Below are 22,822 nucleotides of genomic sequence, written 5' to 3' on the forward strand. Positions count from 1 at the left end.
CTACTTTGTAAACAATATTACCATTATCAGTTTTGAACCCAATACTTTCCAACACACATTATGAAATAAAGCTCCATTTCTATCTTTAATTTGGTATGAGAATACAGAAAATACTGTGTCTTCTGCTGAAATAAATTAAAGAATCTGCATTTGTACTTGCTAAATTCTTCACTGCCAAGAGTCATATAATGTGTGTAAACTGGCTTAAAAAGCACAAAGGTCACTCCATATTACCTCTAGTCCATTCTCTCTTCTGAGCTCTTCAGCATTGAGGGCTGAACAGTTGACAGTATGGAAAGCTAGTTCTGTAGCTGCAGGCAACAATGGTGATTCTTTTGAGAAAAGGAGGTCATCTGAAGTTTCCATTGTTATCGTCCGAATAAGCATGGGGTATCCTGCATATTTATAAGGCTGTAAATCTGAAATAACCAATGTTAGTGTTAGAAAAACGAAACAAAATTATGTTGTGGTTTCAATTTTGATACCATGTTCAATTATGTTGCCTTAAAAAAATAAAAATGGGGCCGGGCACGGTGGCTCACACCTGTAATCCCAGCACTTTGGGAGACCGAGGCAGGCAGATCACAATGTCAGGAGATTGAGAGCATCCTGGCTAACATAGGGAAACCCCGTCTCTACTAAAAATACGAAAACGTTAGCCGGGCGTGGTGGCGGGTGCCTGTAGTCCCAGCTACTCAGGAGGCTGAGGCAGAAGAAAGGCGTGAACCGGGGAGGCAGTGCTTGCAGCGAGTGGAGATCTCGCCACTGCACTCCAGCCTGGGCGACAGAGCGACACTCCGTCTCAAAAAAAAAAAAAAAAAAAAAAAAAAGGCCGGGCGCAGTGGCTCAAGCCTGTAATCCCAGCACTTTGGGAGGCCGAGACGGGCGGATTACGAGGTCAGGAGATCCAGACCATCCTGGCTAACACGGTGAAACCCCGTCTCTACTAAAAAAATACAAAAAACGAGCGGGGCGAGGTGGCGGGTGCCTGTAGTCCCAGCTACTCGGGAGGCTGAGGCAGGAGAATGGCGTAAACCCGGGAGGCGGAGCTTGCAGTGAGCTGAGATCCGGCCACTGCACTCCAGCCTGGGCCACAGAGCGAGACTCCGTCTCAAAAAAAAAAAAAAAAAAAAAGATAAAATACTTTATCTTAACATCTTAAATGCCTCCTCATTCCAGTTGATAAAAAAGAAATTAAACCTACTATAAAATCCCTTGGATCTTTCCTTTCTAGTAAATTTAGTTGATTTTTCTAAAATGTTTCCACTAGAAAAATAACATTTTCTGGTAAATTAACTGCACTTGGTGTATAGTTTTGATCCTTTGCTGAATACCTACTTTCTATGCTGATCTTTGTAACTTTTCACCTCATCATCGACTGCAAGGTACAGCAAATGCACCAGAAATTCTATTAATATTATATGCACATTTTTATAAAGAAAAAAGACTGAGAAGATATTTAAATGACAGTGAATATTTTATATTAAGTTTTCTGGATAACAAGTGCTCTTTTCTATTTTACTAGTTATCGTAAATTTTTACCAGTATTTTCTTAAATTTGAAAACACTGAATACAATTTCTTACTAGAAGTACAAAACAGAAAGTTAATTTTTAAACTACATTTAGTTAATTCCATGTTTTAATAACCAAATTTAAAAGTGAAAGCTAGTAAACCAACATGCCTAATTACTCCTTTCTTTCCATATTCTTTTTTCAATCTAACCTATTAGGCAGAGAGATGCAAATTAATTGGCTGTGACTTTAAAAGTATCTCCGTAATTCCAAATTGAAATCAGCATAAATCTTATTGTCTTTTGAGGCTGACCAATAATCTGCCTTAAAACTCATTTCTAAACTGGCTTTTTAAAAAAAGGTCCCTTGGAACAGGTCCTAATTTTCCTTTAAAAAAAGTGACACATACATGGTAGGAAAGAACAGTGAATAACTAAGTCCTGTCGGATCAGGACCTCCACCTTAGAGCTTCTTGGGTATAACTCCACCTTGGGAAAAGTTAAAGATGACCTTGTTAACAGAGAGACCAGTATGGGCCATAACTGTATCTTGTGGCTAAAAATTTAGTTATCGGCATTAAAAGACAACCAAGGGTTTTGAAAAAGGTTTCTAAACTCATTCTGATTAGTGGTAAATGCTATATAACTAAAATGTATTATAAACTTATTGTTAAACTCATGTAAAAGTAAATCAACTAATCAGTGCTCTCTTTAATAATCCAACTGCTAGATCCTCAGGCTGTCCCCTCCAATACTTAAACTGCAACCCCATCTCTTGTCTTTAGTTATCCAACACTCTCCATGCTTATCTCAAATCCCCACAGTCCTCTTCCTTCTCTCCCAACATCCCATTGCAAATGGCTCTCCCACTTTGTGCTGTAAATCAAGTTCAGTTCCCAAGCCAATGGACATCTGCTATATTGAACCCAACCCCTCATCACCAACAAAGAGGGACGTTTTGAATGTACTCTTGGCTTTCTGGACTGCTACTGTTAGGGCTACTGCAAATGGCCCCACAAACACTGGATAATCCTATAATCTGGAATCATACCTATTTCATCTATACCAGTGTTCTTCAAACTGTCCCACAGGACTAGAGGGTCCTGAGAGCTACAATAGGAAATAGAACATATGAGAAGTACATCATCATTTGAAGTTTCTACTGCTTTTAAAAATCCTGAATGCTGTTGGTGTTTTTAACCTTGAGAGGCTTTTAAAGTTATGATAGGCTTTCATATGTCATTTAAGAAAAACATGAAATGATCTTTAAATTCCAGATTCCATTCTAGATCTCATTTAATACGTTTGCTGCTAAACGGCTAAACACAAAAACTAACCAAATAACTGCCTAGAACGAAGATGTCAGAAATGCAAAATACTGAAAAACATAGGTATGAAGGGGAAGATATAAAACAAATATTTTGGACCTTTCTTTAGAAAACTACATTATCCTTTATTTAAAACACAATTCCAAGAGTCTTTTGCAACAATAATTCTAAATCTATTAAAATATGCTGTAGAAACAGGTAATATGGTATAGGGTTAGCTGTGATAGGGTTAGCTGGAGGATAAATTAAAATCTGAGAACAGACATCTTACCTTCTTTATGACGGTTGAAGAGGATGCTCTGTGTTTTTAGAATTAAAATTATGTTCTCTGGATCTGGTCCATCCACTATTTTTGCTGATTTGGTACATAAAAATTCGTATGCTTTATTTACTTTTTCAAACATGTCCTATATGTAACCAAAGATAATTTAATGTTAATTTGGAACGTCCCAAAATTCAACTTAAACAAGATACATGGTTTGTATTTTATCAGTAACTTTAGCTATTATTTTATTATTTATATTAAGGAATTCATTCCAACTGTAATCTAGCTGGTATACTGTTAAGGTGAAACGTTATTTCAAATAGTTGTCTAATGATCACCGTACCATTTACTGAAAAATTCTTCAAATAAGAATATTAAATGTATCCTTAAATACATCATGTTAAACTCATACATACTAGAGACAGATTGCATCTATATAACAAAAATTATGAGCTACTGTTTATTAAGCACTGTGCTAAATGCCATAATCTCATTTAATCGTCAAACAGCCATGTAAACCATGTACCACTATCATCCTCATTTTTCACATGAGGATGCTGCAACTTAGATGTAATAACTTGCTTAAGGATACAAAATCAATTGGTGGCAGAGCTAAGAGGTACAGCCAAGTCGGCCTCCTAACTCCACGCTCTTAAACTGTTACACTGTATGTTTGGTTGACCTATATGTTGATTCTTATGTCAGTTTCATATTGTTTTACTATTGTAGCTTTATGAAGTGTTATACTATCTGGTAAGTTAAGTGTAGCAATTTAAAAGAGATTTCAAAATTTCTTCCTTTCTTATTTTTTCTCCTAGATGAATTTGAATTAATATGAGGTTCTCAAAAAACCCCCTAGGGTTTTGATTAAAAATACCTTAAACATATAAAAGTCAGATCTTTTCAATGTCACGTCTTCTCATTCAGGAATACTGTCTCTGTTTTGTTTCCAGTGAAAACCAGACCTTGAACCCACTGGAAATTATTCCAAGTTTCTAGCAACAGAGTCCTGGTTTTGGTAGTTCTTATGTGATTTCATCTTTATGAAACTTCATTGGAGGAGGCGGCATCAGGGAATGATGATTTAAAATCTGAACCAAATTTTCTATTTTTTCAGTTAGAGTGATATGAAATTGAATGTCATTGGAAAAAATTACATAAATTGCCCAAAGCAATCTGAATAGCAATGGTATCACCTACAACCTACAAATAAATTAAGTTCCCCTGCATTCCTTATTTTCAATTATTCTTATGATTGCCCATTAGAGTTAATTCTCAAACAGACATGGATAAGGAGACACAATAAAACCTGTAAGTTACTAGTCATAAAGGCCACTCTTCTGGTAAACTGAGGGAGCATCATCCATGCAGAAGCTATGGCCATGTGGTTAGAAGTTTATTAAACATACACTGGGTATATATTATGAGGCAGGTACTGGCACAGAAGGTAATATACTTTCTCCTACTAAATAACAGTAGAGCAAGAGGAAGTCAGCCCAATGCCCTAATTCCAACAGCAGTACATACCCTCCCTTCTGGATTCTTATCAGGGTGGTACTTTTGTGCGAGTCTGAAGTAAGCTTTCCTAATCTTGCTCTCATCATGCCTGTTAAACAGGAAAATTGTTTTATGAGTATAGTAAGGCACAAGAAAAAATGTTTACAAAACTATCTAAAATATTTTAAGAATATTACTTATATCAAGAACTGTATATGATTATATATTAGTCTTCAAATTAAACCCAAGGAGGAATTAAGGTTTTTTAATATATATATTTTTTTACATGCTATCTTTATGGGTGAAAGATAAAACCTGTAAGTTCCCTACGCATTCACTTTAAATTATGAAATTATACTTGAGTTGGAAGAACTACAAAATATATTGTTAAAAATCCACTAACTTGTCAAAATGTCCAAAATGCCAATTTCAAATTCTATAATTCTAAGTTATTATATCAGTCTTGACAAAATATACACTTTTAGTCTATACTTAAGTTTTCAAATAATTTTTCCATAACATACCTAGTCTACCATAGAACTTCACTGATAAGACAAATCTGCATTCTTTCATAATCTGTCAGTTGGTGTCCTAGGCATATTGCTATCAAATCTCTTCCACATGCGTAACACAAATTACAAAAGGAAGGGGAAAAATGAATATGTGAATGGCAACTGTGTGTCAGATACGGTGCCAGGTACTCGGCATACATTTTTCCAATTAACAGAGAAATGAATGTGCCAGCAAGAAGAGGAGGACACAATTTGGCTAATAAGTTTGCAATAAATCAAAGTCACACAGATATAGTTCCATATGGCTATTCCCAAGGTGTACACATCAAAGTACAGGCAAAAGATTTTAAAATGATTGATTTAAATATAACTTAGTCTTTGACACTGATACTTTAAGGTGGGACAGACATTTGCTACTGTACTGAAAACTCACGGTCCCTGTCCTTGAGGCAGATTAAGCACTTCATAAGCATCATCTATTGACATCATAGGTGGCTTCTTCTCTACTTCTTTCTTCCAGGCGTCGAGAGTATCTTTTAGTAGCTTAACCTTCAAGACAAAAGATTAAAATTTATATCAAAGTAAAACTATTTCAGAGTCTAATTTTTAAGTTATAGAATCATTGTGCTGTATTTATTTAAATGGATACTTTTAGCTGTCCAATTAACAGCTTTCTGAAATACAAATAACCAAAATCACCTGAGCACTGCTATATAGTTGGGCAGAACAAGGTATTTGTTACAAGGCAATATTCCTCTATTTAAAAAAATTTTTTAAATTCTCTGCCAATTTGTGTTATATATTAGGCTTCAAATTAAACCCAGGAAGAATTAAGGTTTTTTTTTTACATGTTATCTTTATGGGTGAAAGATAAAACCTAAAAGTTTTAATTTTTAAAGTGTCCAGAAACCATGAAAGACATCAAAATTAGATGATACACTGTAGGAAGAAAGCAAGCAGTATATTGTGGTGTGCTTCTCAAGGTGATCTAACATAATTATAGGTGTACTAGCATTCAAACAAATGTAAAGGATAGAGAACACAAGGGAATCTGGTTAGCAAACGGGAAAAAAAGATCTAATATTTATTGCCTGCCTACAAGCCAAGGAGCTAGGTACTTTACAGACTATCAAATTTAATTCTTGTCTAAAATTTCATCAATAAATAAAAACACTGAGATTCTAAGAGCTAGCTGCATGTTTCCCAGTTCAGTGGTAGAGCTGGATTAAAACCTAGGTCTGACTAAAAAGCCCATATCTAGTATCTCATGTTGAATCCTGAATAAGTACCCGAGTCTACCTGTGTTTTTTTGGTCACTGCATTGTAAAGAGGCGGTGACTTGCAGTACAAATGGCAATTATTCTGAAATCTTTTAGATGGTAATAATGGTATAAGTTCCACCATGGTAACAGAACAACATGGGCACAGGTGCCCACACATATACAAAGGCTCAGGTTAGAGGGGTCCCAAGGAGCCTCTGGACTGGCCAACAGTGCATACTGTTTTATAATTGAGGAGGTCACACTCATTGCCTCTTATGTGTGCCAGGAATTATGCTTATGTGAATTCTTAATAATCTTCACAAACACCACCAGATAGCTGCTCTTATTACCAATACTTTAGAGATGAGAACTGAGGTTTAGACAAATAAGCAATGTACTGAATATTAAATAGAGTTATTAAATATTAATGGCCCAGTTGAAACTCAATCCCAGACTGGCTAACTCCAACATCTGTGAGCTTCATCAACCTGCGATAAAGACAAGCTTCCACCGAGCTATTCTAGTATGTCATACTATATACATATAATTATGTTATCTGCATGAAGTTTGTTTTGTCTTTGTCACAAAAGATAAAGATTGCAATATTCTTAATACGCCCTTAAAATATTATCTTTCAACGTGAGATCTACCCAAATATAATGAACTATACTCAGAGTTGCACAGTGCTTAGTGCTTAAGAAGGAATACTTAAGAAAGCTATTCTCCTTCTCACTGTAGGAGGACAAAATACCCAGAAGTGTTTAGAGGCCTTTTTTTGTGGCTTAAGGCGGCACAAATTAAACTACTGACTTACCGGGTCTTTAATTGGCCAATCTGGAAACCGGAGTGTATCACACAGTTGTTTGAGGTAATAAATATTACAAAACAGTTCATTTTCTAGTTGTGGATAGTTGATCACAGGAATGGGACAATACTGATAAAGTGCTCTTGTGTTACTCTGAAGGCGAGGTGTGAAATCAGCGAGATGGGCAGCAATCTTCTCTATCATGAGGCGCCTATAATCATAAAAACCTCCAGTCAAGTTTTATAAAGGGATTACTTTAAAGAGAAGGTTAAGATACATAATCATGCAAGATAGTTGTATCAATCATCTACAGAATAATTCAATTACTATCCTAAAATGAAAGCTTTTAAATATGTTACTTTGGGCATTTTATTGTACAAACATGGAAAAAAACTTATCTATGATACTTATCTGTAAAGAAGATCATAGAGAAAAGGGCTGATACTCTCAGTCCTTCCTGTTAAAAAATCAGCCATTAGAAGGGCAAATGGTATGCATCTGAATGCATGAGGGTGTAGCTAGGAAACTCAAACTTGCTATTATCCAAAGAAGCTCACTAGATGGTATTTATTTCAACTAACTTACTGTAGTCTAGGATCTGGCCTCAGATAAGCAGAAACTTATCAGCACAAAGAGCAATCCATCTTTTAGATAGGGCCTTATATTAGCCAATCTCAGGAGAAAAATATTACACAGAAGAACTGTGTTACTAATTTATTGTTACATATTTTTTCCCAATGAAAAATATGACTGCCATACAGAATATATTCAAATTGGTGGCTAACACATGACAAGCCCATAGGACAACAAGTCAAATGATAACAAGCAGGTGGCATGGAGTGTGTGCAGTCTGATGAGGATCAGTGATTGACATAGAAGATCTAATGCCATCTAGCTAGGGGAATTGAGGGGTTCTCCAAAAAGAGACAACCTTGACACTGGAACTATGAAGTGTCAAGCCTTGTCTGAACAGAAACTGGCTGGGCATTGTCATCTGCTTCTGAAACTTTCCTTTTTCTGTGTTTCCACAGGTTTCTCCTACGGCATTCCCCCGCCAATAAAGACATACCTTAGGAATGCTAACCTCCAGATTAAGGACAAAAGATGTTGGGGTAAGGGAGCCCACATTCTAGAATAATTTCGGGTGTCTCTGATCTGATCCATTGATCCAAATTATGTGGGCATAGTTTTTAATTAGTGGGAGTATAGTCCTACTTCCAAATAGCCAGAAGTATGTCTTGATTTTATCCCAATTTCCTATATATATTATCAGTTCATTACCTAAAATCTTACTAGTTCTATAAACTGATTTAAGAAGTACCAGTGGTTGGTAGGCCCTACTGTTATACAAAGTTCTGTTAAGGTAATAGCAATTTTGTCAAATCTTGTTAGAACAGAGAAAACCTTAAGGCCTTATCGAAATCCATCATTTGATTTGGCATCAATGATTACTGTCATTTTAGATTATAAAACCAGTGAAAACACGTCTTTTAACAGAAGTTAAAGCAGATGGAGAGCAGCAAAGACTAAATTATAAAATACAAATCAATCGATCAACTGGTTATTTACCTCATTTCACTGCTCCAGATTGCTTCTGGAGTATCAAATTCTCCTAGAAAAATCTCAGAAAACTTTTCAGGTTCATAATTTTCTAAGTAACAAACCATTGCTTCAGGTAGAATGTGCCCAAGTATACTTCTTTGAAAAATATCTTGTCCTTTTGTCTTCAAAACAAAACAAAACAAAAGGTAGTCAAAAACATTAAAGTTATCTTTCAATTTTCTAATAAATGATTTATGATTAGAGAACACTTTAAGAAAGGAACACAATTGGAACAAATCGCTTTTATGCTTTGAGAATGTAGATGGAAACACAGCAAAATGTGAAGTGGAAGGTATCTGGTACAAACTGGCTTGGCATTCTAAGGCAGAATCAACAGCCTCTGGTACTGCAGCAGTCTTAGCTTTAAGTGTCACAAGCTGCCAGTATTATTTAGGACAACTGGCCTTTGACCACGTGTAACAGTAATGGACAAACACGAGGAATATCCCACAAAGATTTACATCAATTATCCTGCATTATATTGTTGGCTATAGGTCCCACCTGTACTTGCTTCTGTTTTCAAATATAAGTTCAGAAGATCATTAAGAGCCTGTCCTCATGAAATGTAGCCAGGATCTAGATGGAGAATTTCTACTTAAAGTAATTATAATTAACTGTTTTGAGAAGTCCATATCCTCTGGCAGGCCAAATGGGGTCAGGATAATGATCATACTAAATTTTAAACTCATTTCTTTATTCAACGGAAATAAAATCCCAACGGCTAGCTAGGATTTATACAAATAAATGCTTATTTCCTTCTAGGAAAATTTAAGACATTTTACTTATCTAGGATAAAACAAAGAGACAAGGGAAAAAACCCAAACATGGTTTTATCATGTTGTGCAAAGACAAATTAGAAGATGAATATTTTCAGGCTTTCTGCTAATAAGAGTAACAAATTCACTATCTGTTAAACTTTTGGGTAAAGAATTGCTAGTTGTATTCTTGAATACTATTATTTGGTAATTCAAACATCCAGATTTGTGCTTTAAATACTGTTTTGCTCTAATTATTCAAAATACTGTTAGCTGAAATGATATAAATCATTTCTAATATAAAATTTGGAAAAAATTACATTATGCATAATGGCACAGAAATAAAGGAAGAAAAAGAATGCCCAGATGTTTAATACTAATTAAGGTACTATCATTAGAGACTTTTTTAACTTGTTTATATTCTCATTTTCTATTTGTATAAGGCTGTGGAAATTATGCTGCCATGGGCATCTTTCATACTAGACAAATGGGTCACTTTCTAGGGCTTCACTGGCTGCTCTATAAAACATACAATTTAGTGTCTATTGTCAAGGTGGTGCCAGCATTCCTCGGTTAGTCTTCTAAACAGTGGTCTGGTTTTGGCTTATTATTCTGCTCTATCTGATCCAAAAAGAAGCCCATGCTCCATGAAAAGCTGAACATATTTCAAAACACCCTTCAGTTTCAACAATAAATATCTCTTTGCAAAATGTAGATATTAAGTTTAGATTGTCCAAACTACCTAAATAAGTCTTTTTTGTTTGTTTGTTTGTTCTTCTTTTAATTCCTAGCTTAACTCCTCAGTAAAATGACAAGAACACTTGAGAGCATATGAAAAACTGAGTAGCTTCGAAAAAGAAACCTAGCACTTCTGCTACTTTGGGATCTGAACAAAAAGGCTGAAGTCTTCCTGAATTTTAGCTGACAACGTAAGACTCAGGTGAATTATTTACGAAAATCACTAATCTAAACCTTATATAGAGAACAACTTATATTCATGGAGGTGTCAGGCTATAATTCACAGCTGCAATCTCAATATTAAGTCTAATGGGTCAGCGACATTTATTTTCCTTTAAAAATATTACCTTAGACTTTATATGTGCAAGGTACCACGAACGATTTAAGAACAGAGTAAAACAATACCAGCCCTCAAGTCCTTATAATCTAGTAAACATAATACACAGCTCAGGAAACTTTACAGTGCCAAAACAGCTTACCCAGGGCTAAGTATTCAGAGGATTAATCTGGCTTACCTCTTCTGACTTGAAAGCCTGTTTGGTATGTGTGTATTTCAAAAATCTAGAAAGAAAAATGAATTATCTATCAGATATAAAAAGCGATTTAGTTTTTGTAACCTTAGTTTTCTAAAGACTAGATCTTTTACAGCTAAATAAAACTCACAAATGGCCACTCACATAAATCCATATTCCCAAATTATTTAATTTCTGAATAAGGCAAGAACTTAACTAGAAAGATTTTTAAATTGTAGTCATATTAAAGCTATGTGACAATATAAAAAATTATTAAATTTTAAGCAAGCAAAATGTAACACTGCGTGTACAATATGAATATGGCTATATTAAATACATACTTAAATACTAGACAATACATTCTTACGCTAGATGTGGTATAGTGGTACAATTCTGAGTAATTTTCCCCCATTCTTCTACTTTCCAAGTCTTTAGACATTACTTAAATAGCCTTTATAATGAGAATCTTAATAAAAGCGATGACATACTCACAAAAAATTCAATTAAATCAGTCCATGTACAATTCAAATAATACTTTTAAATAGATTACCCTTAAAGTTCTTACCGAGCAACAGGAAGCACATTGGAACCTGTGTACATCATGATAAAGAAAAATACTCCACTCAGATAAAGGCGGGGTAACTGTGGGTTATCTTGCATGATATGGTATAACAAAATAGCAACCTTCTCAACAAGGATAGGGTCAAAGGTCAGCAGTAGCTGAAAAAAAATTAACATGTTTTCATTGGGTTGTAAAAAACCTGCATCATCACTTTAGGTTTTTTATTTCATATGCTGAGGTTATAGCTCCTTATATAAGTTATAAAATAAAAACCCATGGGAGTCAGTAAGCTCATCTACCAGACCCACAACAGATTTGAAAAATGATTCATTCTACAATATTTAATGCAGAAAATCAATTGAGAGTTGATCAAAATGTATTCAGAAAAGCCCAAACATGCCTGAAGCTAGTTTTGTCATAACGTTACAGGTAATATTGCTTCTTGTGCAAGAATCTTCCTAAAAAGACTTCTCGGTTTGTTTCAATTCAGCTGAGCTGACATAAGAATCCCTTGAAGGCTTCTTGAGAACTCAAGGAGCAGAGCAGAAAATAACGATCAATGAAACAGCCTAAAAAGTAGATCCAGAAGTGCAGGTAAAAGGCAAGAGGGTAAACAAGTATCAGGTAGTACATCTGCTACCAGAAATTACCAAAAGATGTGGCCTCTAGAAATCTGAGCTACAAATACAGGAATTTCTGGGATTACTCTAATAAATCTGGGCTAATTAAAAACCATACAGAATTGCTATCAATAAACTTTTGATAAACATTTAATAAGTTTTATCTATGAAGCTTAATAAAGGTGTCGTTCCAATTTTCTATAAACACCTGCTTCCAATGAATCCTCAGTTTTGGGTCAAATGCTCCCAGTACAAAAAAAAAAAAAAATTTATAGCCAGGCGCAGTGGCTCACGCCTGTAAGCCCAGCACTTTGGGAGACTGAGGCAGGTGGATCACAAGGTCAGGAGTTCAAGACCAGCCTGGTCAATATGGTGAAACTCCATCTGTACTAAAAATACAAAAAATTAGCTGGGCGTGGTAGCGGGTGCCTGTAATCCCAGCTACTTGGGAGGCTGAGGCAGAAGAATTGCTTAAACTTAGGAGGAGGAGGTTGCAGTGAGCAGATATTACACCACTGCACTCCAGCCTGGGCGACAGAGTAAAACTCCGTTTCAAAAATTAACAAATAAATAAATTAATTAATTTACAATAAAGAGTAAGTAGCTCAAATTAGGAGGCTAAAGTTCTACACTCATGTGAGACTAAATAGCTATGTGTCTTTTAAGTAAATAACTCAAATTCCTCTGTGCTTTGGTATCTTATGTATTCCATAAGGTATTTAGATTAAGCGTTTCATACTATTACATATTTTAAAAAGGAAACATACAGTCATATAGGATTTTCCCTAGTGTTAATGGCAGTAGTTCAAGACTTGACATTATGGGAATTAGCAGCAAACACACACACAAGCCACACACACACCCAACCACCCACCGTATTTCAATCTGTCACTATACCAGAAAACCTAGAACATTTATTCAGCACACACACCCCCAGAGTATTTCAAACTATCACTATAATAGAAAACCGAGAACACTGACTCACTGTATCTTGGACCACTCTAAAAATTCTGAAGCTCTATCAGATGGTAAAAATGAGTACTGCTCTTAAAGTCAAATGAATTATAGATATCTCTTTCCAACCAATGAAGATAACGTTCCCGGAAAGTACTATAGCCACCTAACTGTGCTTTGGCAAGATTTGGGTCTCCCAGAATATAAAAAATTAAGAGAAAAATAAAAATAACTTCTTAAAAATATTTTTTAACTCAATATAAAAAAAGGAGTCACATACTGTTCAAAGAAGCTAGATTTATCAATACAAATATCTTTAATCACGTTGTTCAGATCTTACTGAAAATTTTTGGTTAATTAAAAGAAAGCCTCCCTCCCCCAAGCTTCATGTTATGCTGAGCACATTTCTTAAAAGTTTTTCAATCAACCCTTCCTAGCCTGAAATTTAATGCCATTTGTATTTACTTTTTCCTTTCAGTTTCGTAAGACTTAGAAAAATGGGAGAGGTTGATCTTCTGGGTGTGGTGTTTTATCCACATGTTGAGAGGGTCTATCAAGGAGAACACATTCCTCTCTCTGCATCACCTCACATGTGCAGCCACATGGCCCCACAGGGAGGGGGATGTGGTAATAGTTTCGAGTCCTCAATAACTGCAGTGCTTTTTCACTGAAGGATCTGAATGGAAATGTCCACAAGAGAAAAGCACAGAAATGTTAAAATGTGAGTATGCTTAAAAAACAGAAATTGACCAAAAAAAAAAAAAAAAAATAGGGCATTATTGTATTGTATTTAGAAGTCTTTTACAGCATCAATGACTTACATAGGTATTTAGGTAGTAAATAAGTGAATGTAAAAATATATAAACTGAGTTAACTCTTCTCCCATTGCAGACCAATGTACAACTGAAAGGTACAAATGGCACAAATTACTGGCATAGAACTTAATAGAAACATTTGCCTGAAGTCTCTAGGACCTGACTTATTTGGGTTTAATGCTAATCTGAAGTTTAAATAGCTTAATTCCAAAAAAGCAGAATAACGCAAAAGAAAAAGGGATGATTGGAAACCTTTTAAGAAATGTGCTCAGCATAACATTAATTCCAACTCACTGCTTTGAATCATTGCTATCAATGAAAACATAATTAAGAATAGTCAAAATCTAGGGCAGAAGCTAGTGAGACTGCTGTGATTACTACTCAAGATATAAGCCACCAAGTCCACCCCTGTGGCCTGCTGGTGTACCTCCCAGTAGTCTTAACAACATCAACATACACCACAAACTGGAGTAAATCACTTTTCAGATATTAAAGAGGTGTGATTTTAAAAATAGGTAAAAAATAAAACTCTTTTAGCACATTTCTGGAATCTGGAAACTTCTCATGTTTAGGTTCAATTTTATGTAATCAAAAGTTTGATTTTAGTTGCAGCATATTCAGCAACTCAAGAGTAAGTGAAACAGCCAGGTGCAGTGGCTCACGCCTGTAATCCCAGCACGCTGGGAGGCCAAGGCGGATGGATCATTTGAGGCCAGTTTGAGAACAGTCTGGTTAACATGGGGAAACTCCTTCTCTACTAAAAATACAAAGTAGCTGGGTGTGGTGGTGCACACCTGTAATCCCAGCTACTCGGGAGGCTGAGGCAAGAGAATTATCTGAATACGGGAGGCAAAGGTTGGAGTGAGTCAAGATCCCACCACTGCACTTCAGCCTGGGCAACAGAGAGAGACTGTCTCAAAAAAAAAATTAAAAAAATAAAAAATTAAGTGAAATGAATGTAATTCAAATCTTCTCTTTTTGAGACAAGGTCTTGCTCTGTTGCCTAGGCTAGAGTGCAGTGGCATGATCACAGCTCACTGCAGCCTCAAACTCCTGGGAACGAATAATTGTCCCACCTCAGCCTCCCGAAGGGCAGGGACTACAGACGTGTGCCATCATGCCTGGCGGTTATTTACTTATTTTTTTTTTTTTTTTTTGTAGAGATGGAGTCTTCCTACGTTGACCAAAGTAGTCTCGAATTCCTGGACTCAAGCAACCCTCCCAAAGCACTGGGACTGGAGGTGTGAGACTCCACACCTGGCCTATTTAGGCTTTTTGAAAATGGAATAGACTGCAACAAAACAAAGACTGGTACTGATAATAAAATTAAGAGAAAATGATTCTTAAAATTGCTCCTAGTTTGATTACATAAAAGTAACTCACCTGAATAATATGGGGAAGGCAAGTGCTATCTGACAGCAGTCTTTTCACTTTGGGTAGAGGCCGAATGATGGCATTGTCTTGATCCCTAGAAAAATTTTCTTACGTCAACATTTAATGTATTTATTAAAATTTGTATGTTCAGAGCATATGACATTCTACTAGGCATGAAGCAAGTTACCTTACTTTTTTGTTAATGAAGACTAAGCTCTCATACAGCTGGGAACATGATTAGGTATTTTGGTTTAAATCTATGTGGCTGCTTAATATGACTTCATTTCCTTCCATAAGATTTCCTTGAATAACAGTATCCTAGAAGAGCCAAAGACTCTTATTTATTATTTAATTGATTAAACTTGGTGTTGTCCAACACACTGTCAGTGGATATTTTCCCCCAAAGGGCATATCAAACTTTGTTACATAAATTTAAACCTTGATTTAACTATGTTTGGTATTTTCTAAGTATTGCTTTAATTTTAATGCTACCTTATTTCTAAATACTAACTGTATAACTTTTGAGTCCAACTGGAACCATGAAAACTTCAAGTGTTTTAAAATATGTGACAATTTCTCAGTAATTTCCATCACAAGACATCTTTAGTACAGTAATGAATCAAAATGTTTTATATGTAAATATCTCATAAAGATTAAAAAGTTCCATGCAAGTGTTACATTTATGACTTAGAGAACAAATTCTCACCTTTACTGGTCAAGTGGGGCAAGATGTGGGCCTACACTTGCCTTCTATAGCAGAAACAGCTAGCCTGTCAGATCAATAGCTGTCATTCACCACTGTCTATGGACTGCAGTATGTGTAATTCAAAACATTCACACCAATTCATAGAAATTATAATATTGTAAGTCTCAGTTTTGTAATATTATTTGAAATCTCCCAGAGAAAGCTGTTTTAGTTACTTTATTAATATAATTTGCAAATTCTTTATATCCGTTTCAAAAAATGCCAAAGGTCAAAGCAGCATTCCTCCAAGGCCATAAATAGGAATCTTTGTTTTAAACCACCAGACTGATTTCTATGATGTTACTAAGGAAGCATATCAATTATCCATGAAAACATTCAATTACATTTTACCTGCTTGGAAAATATCCACACATTGTGATCAACATGTTCAATATAAGGGTAGCAAGGTCAGTTTCATTCAGGACAGCCTGTCCACTGGCTAAGAGACACCACTTAAGCTGGGGTATGGACTGAAGTGGTCGCCATCCATCCATGCCTTGAGCCCAGCATCTGGTTTTTGCATTTAACATTCCTTTGGTCCACAATTCTTGCATCTTAATGGATGGAAGGCATTATTACAAACAGACAAAATAAAATGAAAAATTTCACTAATGTTTTCTACCTTATAGTAAATACATACTAAATTATGAAACAAACATGCAAGTACACTATTTTAGGAAAACCAAGTTTTGTTGACAGGCCTTTGGGAACCCAAATTTAGTTAATACAAAAAAAAAAACCAAAAAAAACAACCTACCACCACTTTGTCAACCTGCAGAGCATAAAGAATACTAGAAGGAGTAAAAATGATAGGTGGAGTGCTAATTAAATTATATGAGAGCAGAAGGGTTGGTCCTCTATAAAACTATTTTTGCCCCAATTCAAAATGAGCCTGGGAGGCTGAAGATTGGAGGCAGGATCAAATATCAAGATAAAAAGGAAAATTGTCCTTAGTTCTTGGACTGAGTAATTTTCAATGAATTTTAGACTGTATACTAAAACTTACTTGTTCATACCATATAGAAACATAGTTTGACATAAGTACTAAGAGAGCTTTTTTTTTCTTTTTAGGAGATAGGGTTTTGCTATTCATTGCCTAGACTGGAGTGCAGTGGTGTGATCATGGCTTACTGCAGTCTCAACCTCCTGGGCTCACGCGACCCTCCCACCTCAGCCTCTCAAGTAGCTGAGACTATAGGCATGCACCACCACGCCTAGCTAATTATTTTTTATTTTAATAGAGACAGTGTCTTGCTATGTTGCCCAGGCTGGTCTTGAACTACCGGCTTCAAGCGATCCTCCCACAGTGCTGGAATTACAGGTGTGAGCCACTATACACAGCCAGAAATTATTACATTAAAGTCACTAAAAACCTGAATGCTACATCCATAACAACAGCGTTTAAACAAGGCTTGAAGGCATAATTTTTTATGTATGTTTGGTTCTCCATTTTTCACATGGAAACTGAGTTGCAGGGCCCTTGGAGCTAATAACAGGAATTTAAATGACAGCTTTAAAATATTCCACACCTCTATAAGTGCTAAGCAGGAGGGCATAAGAAATGCTGAGACCTTCACAAAAAGTTTCTCCAAGATACACACCTCATGAAATCCATATGGGCCACTCCTTTCTTTGTCTGCGTTGCCAAAATACCATTCCTTTTCACTCTCTCTTTTCATATCTGGAGCAGCTTCAATTACATTGCTCTAAGTTTAAAAAATATTTAAATTATTTTCCAAGGCAGAAATCTAAGAGACCAGATGTCATAAAACAAAGTTGCACAGCAGTACTTTGGAGGGGTTTATATTCCTTTAAAAGTTAACCTGAAATTTTAAGTGACCTTATTTTAAGATTTAAGAGTTCAGGACAAAATGCCTAACCTAACAGTCCAAAAAAACTATTTCCTTATTAATATACATTTGAAGTAAATGGTTTCCTAAATTCACACTCAGCAATCTAAGCTAAATTCAGTGACATCTACATTCCCCATTGGTCATCAATAAATACCAAGGACACTAACATTTTAGTAGCAAAGAATATTGCAAATAGTTATGTAAATAGATATGTATCATTAATCTTAAGCAATAATGCTCAAAATATTAAAGTTCTTTTGGGGGAAAAACTCCAACTAAGAGTTCCAGTAAGTATCTGAGATCAAAGCATTAAAATGCTAACAGCAAAGTTAGTTTTCGGTGGTTTTATATACTTAGTCTCAATTTATTATCTATTATTACCCTTACTACAAATAATTCTTACAATGTTCTCTATCAATGTTTTACAAGAATCTACGTTAAAATTTTTATGTAGTTGGGTTATTTTATCACAACATGATTCTTATGTTCTTCGTTTTTCTTTTTTGAGACAGGGTCTTACTTTGTTACCTAGGCTGGAGTGCAATGGCACAAAAATGCCTCTACTGCAGCCTTGACTTCCCAGGCTCATACAATCCTCCTGCCTTAGCCCCTCAAGTAGCTGGGACTACAGGTGTGTGCCACCACATCTGGCTAATTTTTTGTTTTTGTCAAGACGGGTTTTGCCAAGTTGCTTAGGCTGGTCTTGAACTCCTGAGTTCAAGCGATCCTCCTGCCTCAGCCTCCCAAAGTGCTGGGATTATGGGTGTGAGCCACCATGCCCAGCCTGTTCTTTTTCTTACAATCAGTTTCTTTGAGAATGAAATAACATGTTTTAAATACTGCCATTAATTATCAGCTTTCAGTTAGGCTCATATAGAGAGGTACAGCAAAGCTGTTATGAGCATACAGACTTCTGGGTCTTAACTGTAGCTCTGCCACTTATCAGGTGACCTTGGGCAAGATAGTTAGCCTCTGTGTTCCTTAGTTTCCTCATCTGTAAAACGCGGATAGTAACCACCTCAAAGGGCTGTTGGGGGATTCAAAAAGTTAATGTATTATATGTGTACCAGAACAGTACCTGTTGTAATGGTATATAACAGAATATGCCATATACTAAATACTCGATTAGCACTTTCGGTCACAATTCACACGAAATCTAACATGACACATCTCCTTACATCAGGAAATTAAAACACCAAAAAAAAAAAAAATCAAATGAGCTAAGGATAGATTCTTCTATAAGTTAAGTATCAGTCCTCTTGGGGGTTTCAATAAGGTGTCCAGACTCCTTTAAGGCAAAGCATATTCTTACTGCTTGCCAATGTTAAAAGTACTAGTTACATATATCTAATGAATTCCGTTTATGTCCTGAGAGTCACATTGCCTCAAGATAAGCCATATTAGAGATAGTTACTTTAATTAAAAAAATACAACTCAATCGTTACTGTCCATTTTGGATTGTTCTTACAGTGGTTTCACATTTTCTGTGTGAAATCTCCGAGAACTAGTACTCTGTAATTACTGGAGAAATATGTGATTGACCATATATTTTCAGATTTCTATGATTCTTTTGACTCCAAAATTATACTCAAAGAATGTTAAGTTTGTAAAACCTAAACAAGGATACGTACTTGCAGTGGTACTGTAGCTCGGCTTACATGGAGATGTGCAAGGGTAAGCAAGTCCACAAGTATTCTTATTCCATTTGAATCCATGAGATCCTTAACATTTTTCTGGAAGAAGAAAACATTTTTTCGTAATCTAAACATTTTTCATAATCTAAAACCTTTCCCAACAGTACCTTTCCCAATAGGTACTACCACCTACAAGGTCCTCGAAGAGGAGAATGTTTGGAATCTTTGGAAATAATTGATACAACTGGTATTACTTGGTCTTTTCAGCATTTTGTGTTCAAGGAACCTGAATTCCAATTGATTAAAAGGGCAAAATTGTATTACAAAGAGATCACTTAATAATTTTTACTTAAATATGTTCTGAAGAAAAAACAAACCATAAAAATAAGAGCAAACAAATTGAAGACTGTCATGATAAACTCTGGTTTTACAATTATTCTGCCAAGGTCTTTTTAATAAACAGATTATTCTATATCAGAAATAAAGTCTGCTATATTAAAAAATCCTTTAATGTTCCAGTTTGTTTTCTTAAACTTAAAATAACTGGTAATTTCTTAGAAGAGACTATAATTTCAATTAAAATTTCTTTGTACTTATAATTACACTTCAGTTTAAAACATTTGCATTACTTACTATAAGAATAAAACTACACAAATTGGTATTAGTATCCAAGTTTTAAGAAATGAAAATCTGCTTACGCTTCAACATAAATTGTGAATTAATTTTATATATTACAACTATGAATTCCTCTTGTTCGAAATGAGCATGAACTTATTAAAATGTCTTCAAAAAGAAAACAGTAAAATGACTAATTTATAACTTCCAATTACTTTTTATCTACAAAATGTATACTGATAAAGACTTTCCATTTTATGTCAAACATATATTTTACTTAAAATTTAACCCTAGAGAGTCCCTAAGAAAAATAAGGTAATAATTTTCATTAAAGATCATTTTAATGTATTAAAAGTCATCCATTATTCATCATTCAGAATTTTATTATCATTCATTCTGCACCCATAATATTAAGACAGACTATACAGGGAATACTGACAAAACCCTTTCCCTCCAGGTTAGAGCACACAGAACTTTGTCTAAAAAGGAGAAGACAGAAAAGAACACTCCCTGGATAATCAACTCAAACTGTGAGTTTATCTTACATTACTTATATGACTTGGAAATAACAATGTATGTATGCGAAACTACTGTACCTTATTAAGGATCAACTTGTTAAGGAAGAGAATCAACCTATCTCGTTCAAGTTTATCTGTGCACTATTGAAATAAATGAGAATCTGGTCAGAACTGAATAGAAATAAAAATTAAGCTATTACTATTACTAGACAAAATCAACCAACAGCCCATAAGTAATGCCATCTTTTAAACATTAAAGAGAAAAATCATAGAAATCTGTCAATTACTGCAATTCCTTAATGAATCCTGAAAATTACATTCTTTATAACTTTATATAACTTGTCTAATTTCCCTAGAAAGGCAGACATTGTAAAGTCATCAAACAGATTAATATATAGCTTTAAGGACATATGTAAAAATTGAAGTAAGTGAAAAAATTGGTCCAAATGATACTTTAAGTAAAAGGAATGTAAACACAAAAGAAAGTATAAAACATACACTGCAACAAACAGGTAGCAAGCAAATAAGCTGCATGATGAATTAATTTGTCCCCTTCACCATGTTCAAGTGTTAAATCACAAATTCTTAAAAAAAAAAGAAAATTTTTTTTTGAGACAAGGTCCTGCTCTGTCATCCAGGATGGAGTGTGATCACAGCTCACTGCTCAACCTCCTGGGTTCCAGTGATCCTCCCACTTCCAGGTGAACCACCAGGTACATGCCACCATGTCCACTAATTTTTTTACTTGACAAACTGTATAAAATTCTTTGTAAAGTGCTAACTCAAGGTTTCTTTTTTGGAGGGTTAGCGTAGTTTTAAAAGGTTTTTCCTATCTTCACACTTCTAAATTTAGTATGCTAGCATCAATTAAGATTTTTCCAAAATGGAAAATCAAAGGCACATACAACTCTAGAAGTCACCATTTCTTTTATACACCTGTCCCATTATTCATTTTCCTATTCATCTAACTCAGATTTAAGTAAGTATAAATTACAGAAAAACGAATGCAGAAAGTTACAGTAATAATGTGATCAAACAGAATTTAAATTTAGTTTTAAAATTTAACACATACCCTAGTGACACTATCAAATAGTAATTTCCTTAAATGATATCCTTACCCTCTCTAACATTCCAATAATATATCTGGTATCTGTAAAAGGTCCTATTTCTTCGTGACATCTGCCATAAACAATAGCAAGGGCTTGTAAACATAAACACTTCATGTTTACTTTTGGGGTGAGCAAGAAGCGATGATAAAGCTCATTGAAAAATTCATACCTAGATTAAAAAAAAAGTTCACAATAGAAATAACCATGAAACCAACAGTGAGAACAAATGCAACAGGATATACAGAGTAGCTCACGATCTCTTAATTGATCCACTTTCTTCATTCTCATCTTCCTCCAATAGTAATCTCAGGTAATAGTCTCCTATTTTAATTTCCTCTGCCAGGCACTCATATTTAACCTTCATAAACAAAAGCAAATTACACTATTTTAGTATACAATAGATTTTGGCAATTTCTAATAATTATTTCTTATAATTCTTTCTGTTCAGAACTTATTTCTTACAATACCTGTTAATTCAATATTGTCAACATGAGTATTTTAGCTAAATGCTGAGAATTACATACCAATTTTATAAATGTCAGACTTGCTGATAAAAACGATCACAGCACTATGTGGTGTCAATTAAAAAATGAAGAATAAAATCTGCTTTATTCCCTACTGGGTTTGCCATAAAAAAGCAAGGAGTAGATGGTCCTGCATCATACATAATTTGCTCAACACACATACACTACTTCAGGTCTTCCTTCTATCCCGCAGCTCTACCCCCGGTGATGTGCCAAGACTTAAAACCAATACATCAACTACATTTTACATTTTCGTAAAGAATTCCTTCTACGTCAAATCACCCCATTCTACTAAAATGAGGTGATAAATGAGGGCAAAGTCAAAGATCAGGAGTTGGGCCAGCACCACCATGCTTGCACTCAGGTTGTGTGTCTCAAGGAAAGATTTCAGGCAATTATAAAAAGGAATTCTCAGATCAAAATTCTTTTTCCAAAGTCTGAAATAATGGATTTCTAAAAATATGAATTATATAAAATCAAATATATATCTTCGTTTCACTTTTTTTTTGAGATGGAGTCTCACTCTGTCTCCCAGGCTGGAGTGCAGTGGCGCGATCTCCACTCACTGCAAGCTCCGCCTCCCAGGTTCATGCCATTCTCCTGCCTCAGCCTCCTGAGTAGCTGGGACTACAGGTGCATGCCACCACGCCCAGCTAATTGTTTTGTATTGTTAGTAGAGACGGGGTTTCACTGTGTTAGTCAGGATGGTCT

At 35.1% G+C, this 22,822-nt stretch overlaps 1 protein-coding gene across 1 annotated transcript in view; it reads right to left on the reverse strand.

Moving 5' to 3' along the window:
* DNAJC13 (DnaJ heat shock protein family (Hsp40) member C13) overlaps window positions 1-22,822 on the reverse strand; it is a 123,699-nt gene that overhangs the window by 39,547 nt on the left and 61,330 nt on the right. Inside the window, exons 23-37 of the mRNA XM_033212670.1 lie at window positions 21,842-21,945; window positions 21,597-21,756; window positions 20,557-20,619; window positions 19,343-19,444; window positions 17,460-17,564; window positions 16,210-16,412; window positions 15,123-15,207; window positions 11,354-11,508; window positions 10,792-10,837; window positions 8,751-8,905; window positions 7,191-7,392; window positions 5,548-5,663; window positions 4,633-4,711; window positions 3,112-3,247; window positions 235-419 (exon numbers count right to left, since the gene is read on the reverse strand). Coding sequence (XP_033068561.1) covers window positions 235-419; window positions 3,112-3,247; window positions 4,633-4,711; window positions 5,548-5,663; window positions 7,191-7,392; window positions 8,751-8,905; window positions 10,792-10,837; window positions 11,354-11,508; window positions 15,123-15,207; window positions 16,210-16,412; window positions 17,460-17,564; window positions 19,343-19,444; window positions 20,557-20,619; window positions 21,597-21,756; window positions 21,842-21,945 — 1,896 coding nt within the window. The remainder of the gene's footprint in view (window positions 1-234; window positions 420-3,111; window positions 3,248-4,632; window positions 4,712-5,547; window positions 5,664-7,190; window positions 7,393-8,750; window positions 8,906-10,791; window positions 10,838-11,353; window positions 11,509-15,122; window positions 15,208-16,209; window positions 16,413-17,459; window positions 17,565-19,342; window positions 19,445-20,556; window positions 20,620-21,596; window positions 21,757-21,841; window positions 21,946-22,822) is intronic.

Source organism: Trachypithecus francoisi, unplaced genomic scaffold (genome assembly GCF_009764315.1).
Source record: "Trachypithecus francoisi isolate TF-2019V2 unplaced genomic scaffold, Tfra_2.0 Lachesis_group0, whole genome shotgun sequence".
Lineage (NCBI taxonomy): Eukaryota > Metazoa > Chordata > Mammalia > Primates > Cercopithecidae > Trachypithecus > Trachypithecus francoisi.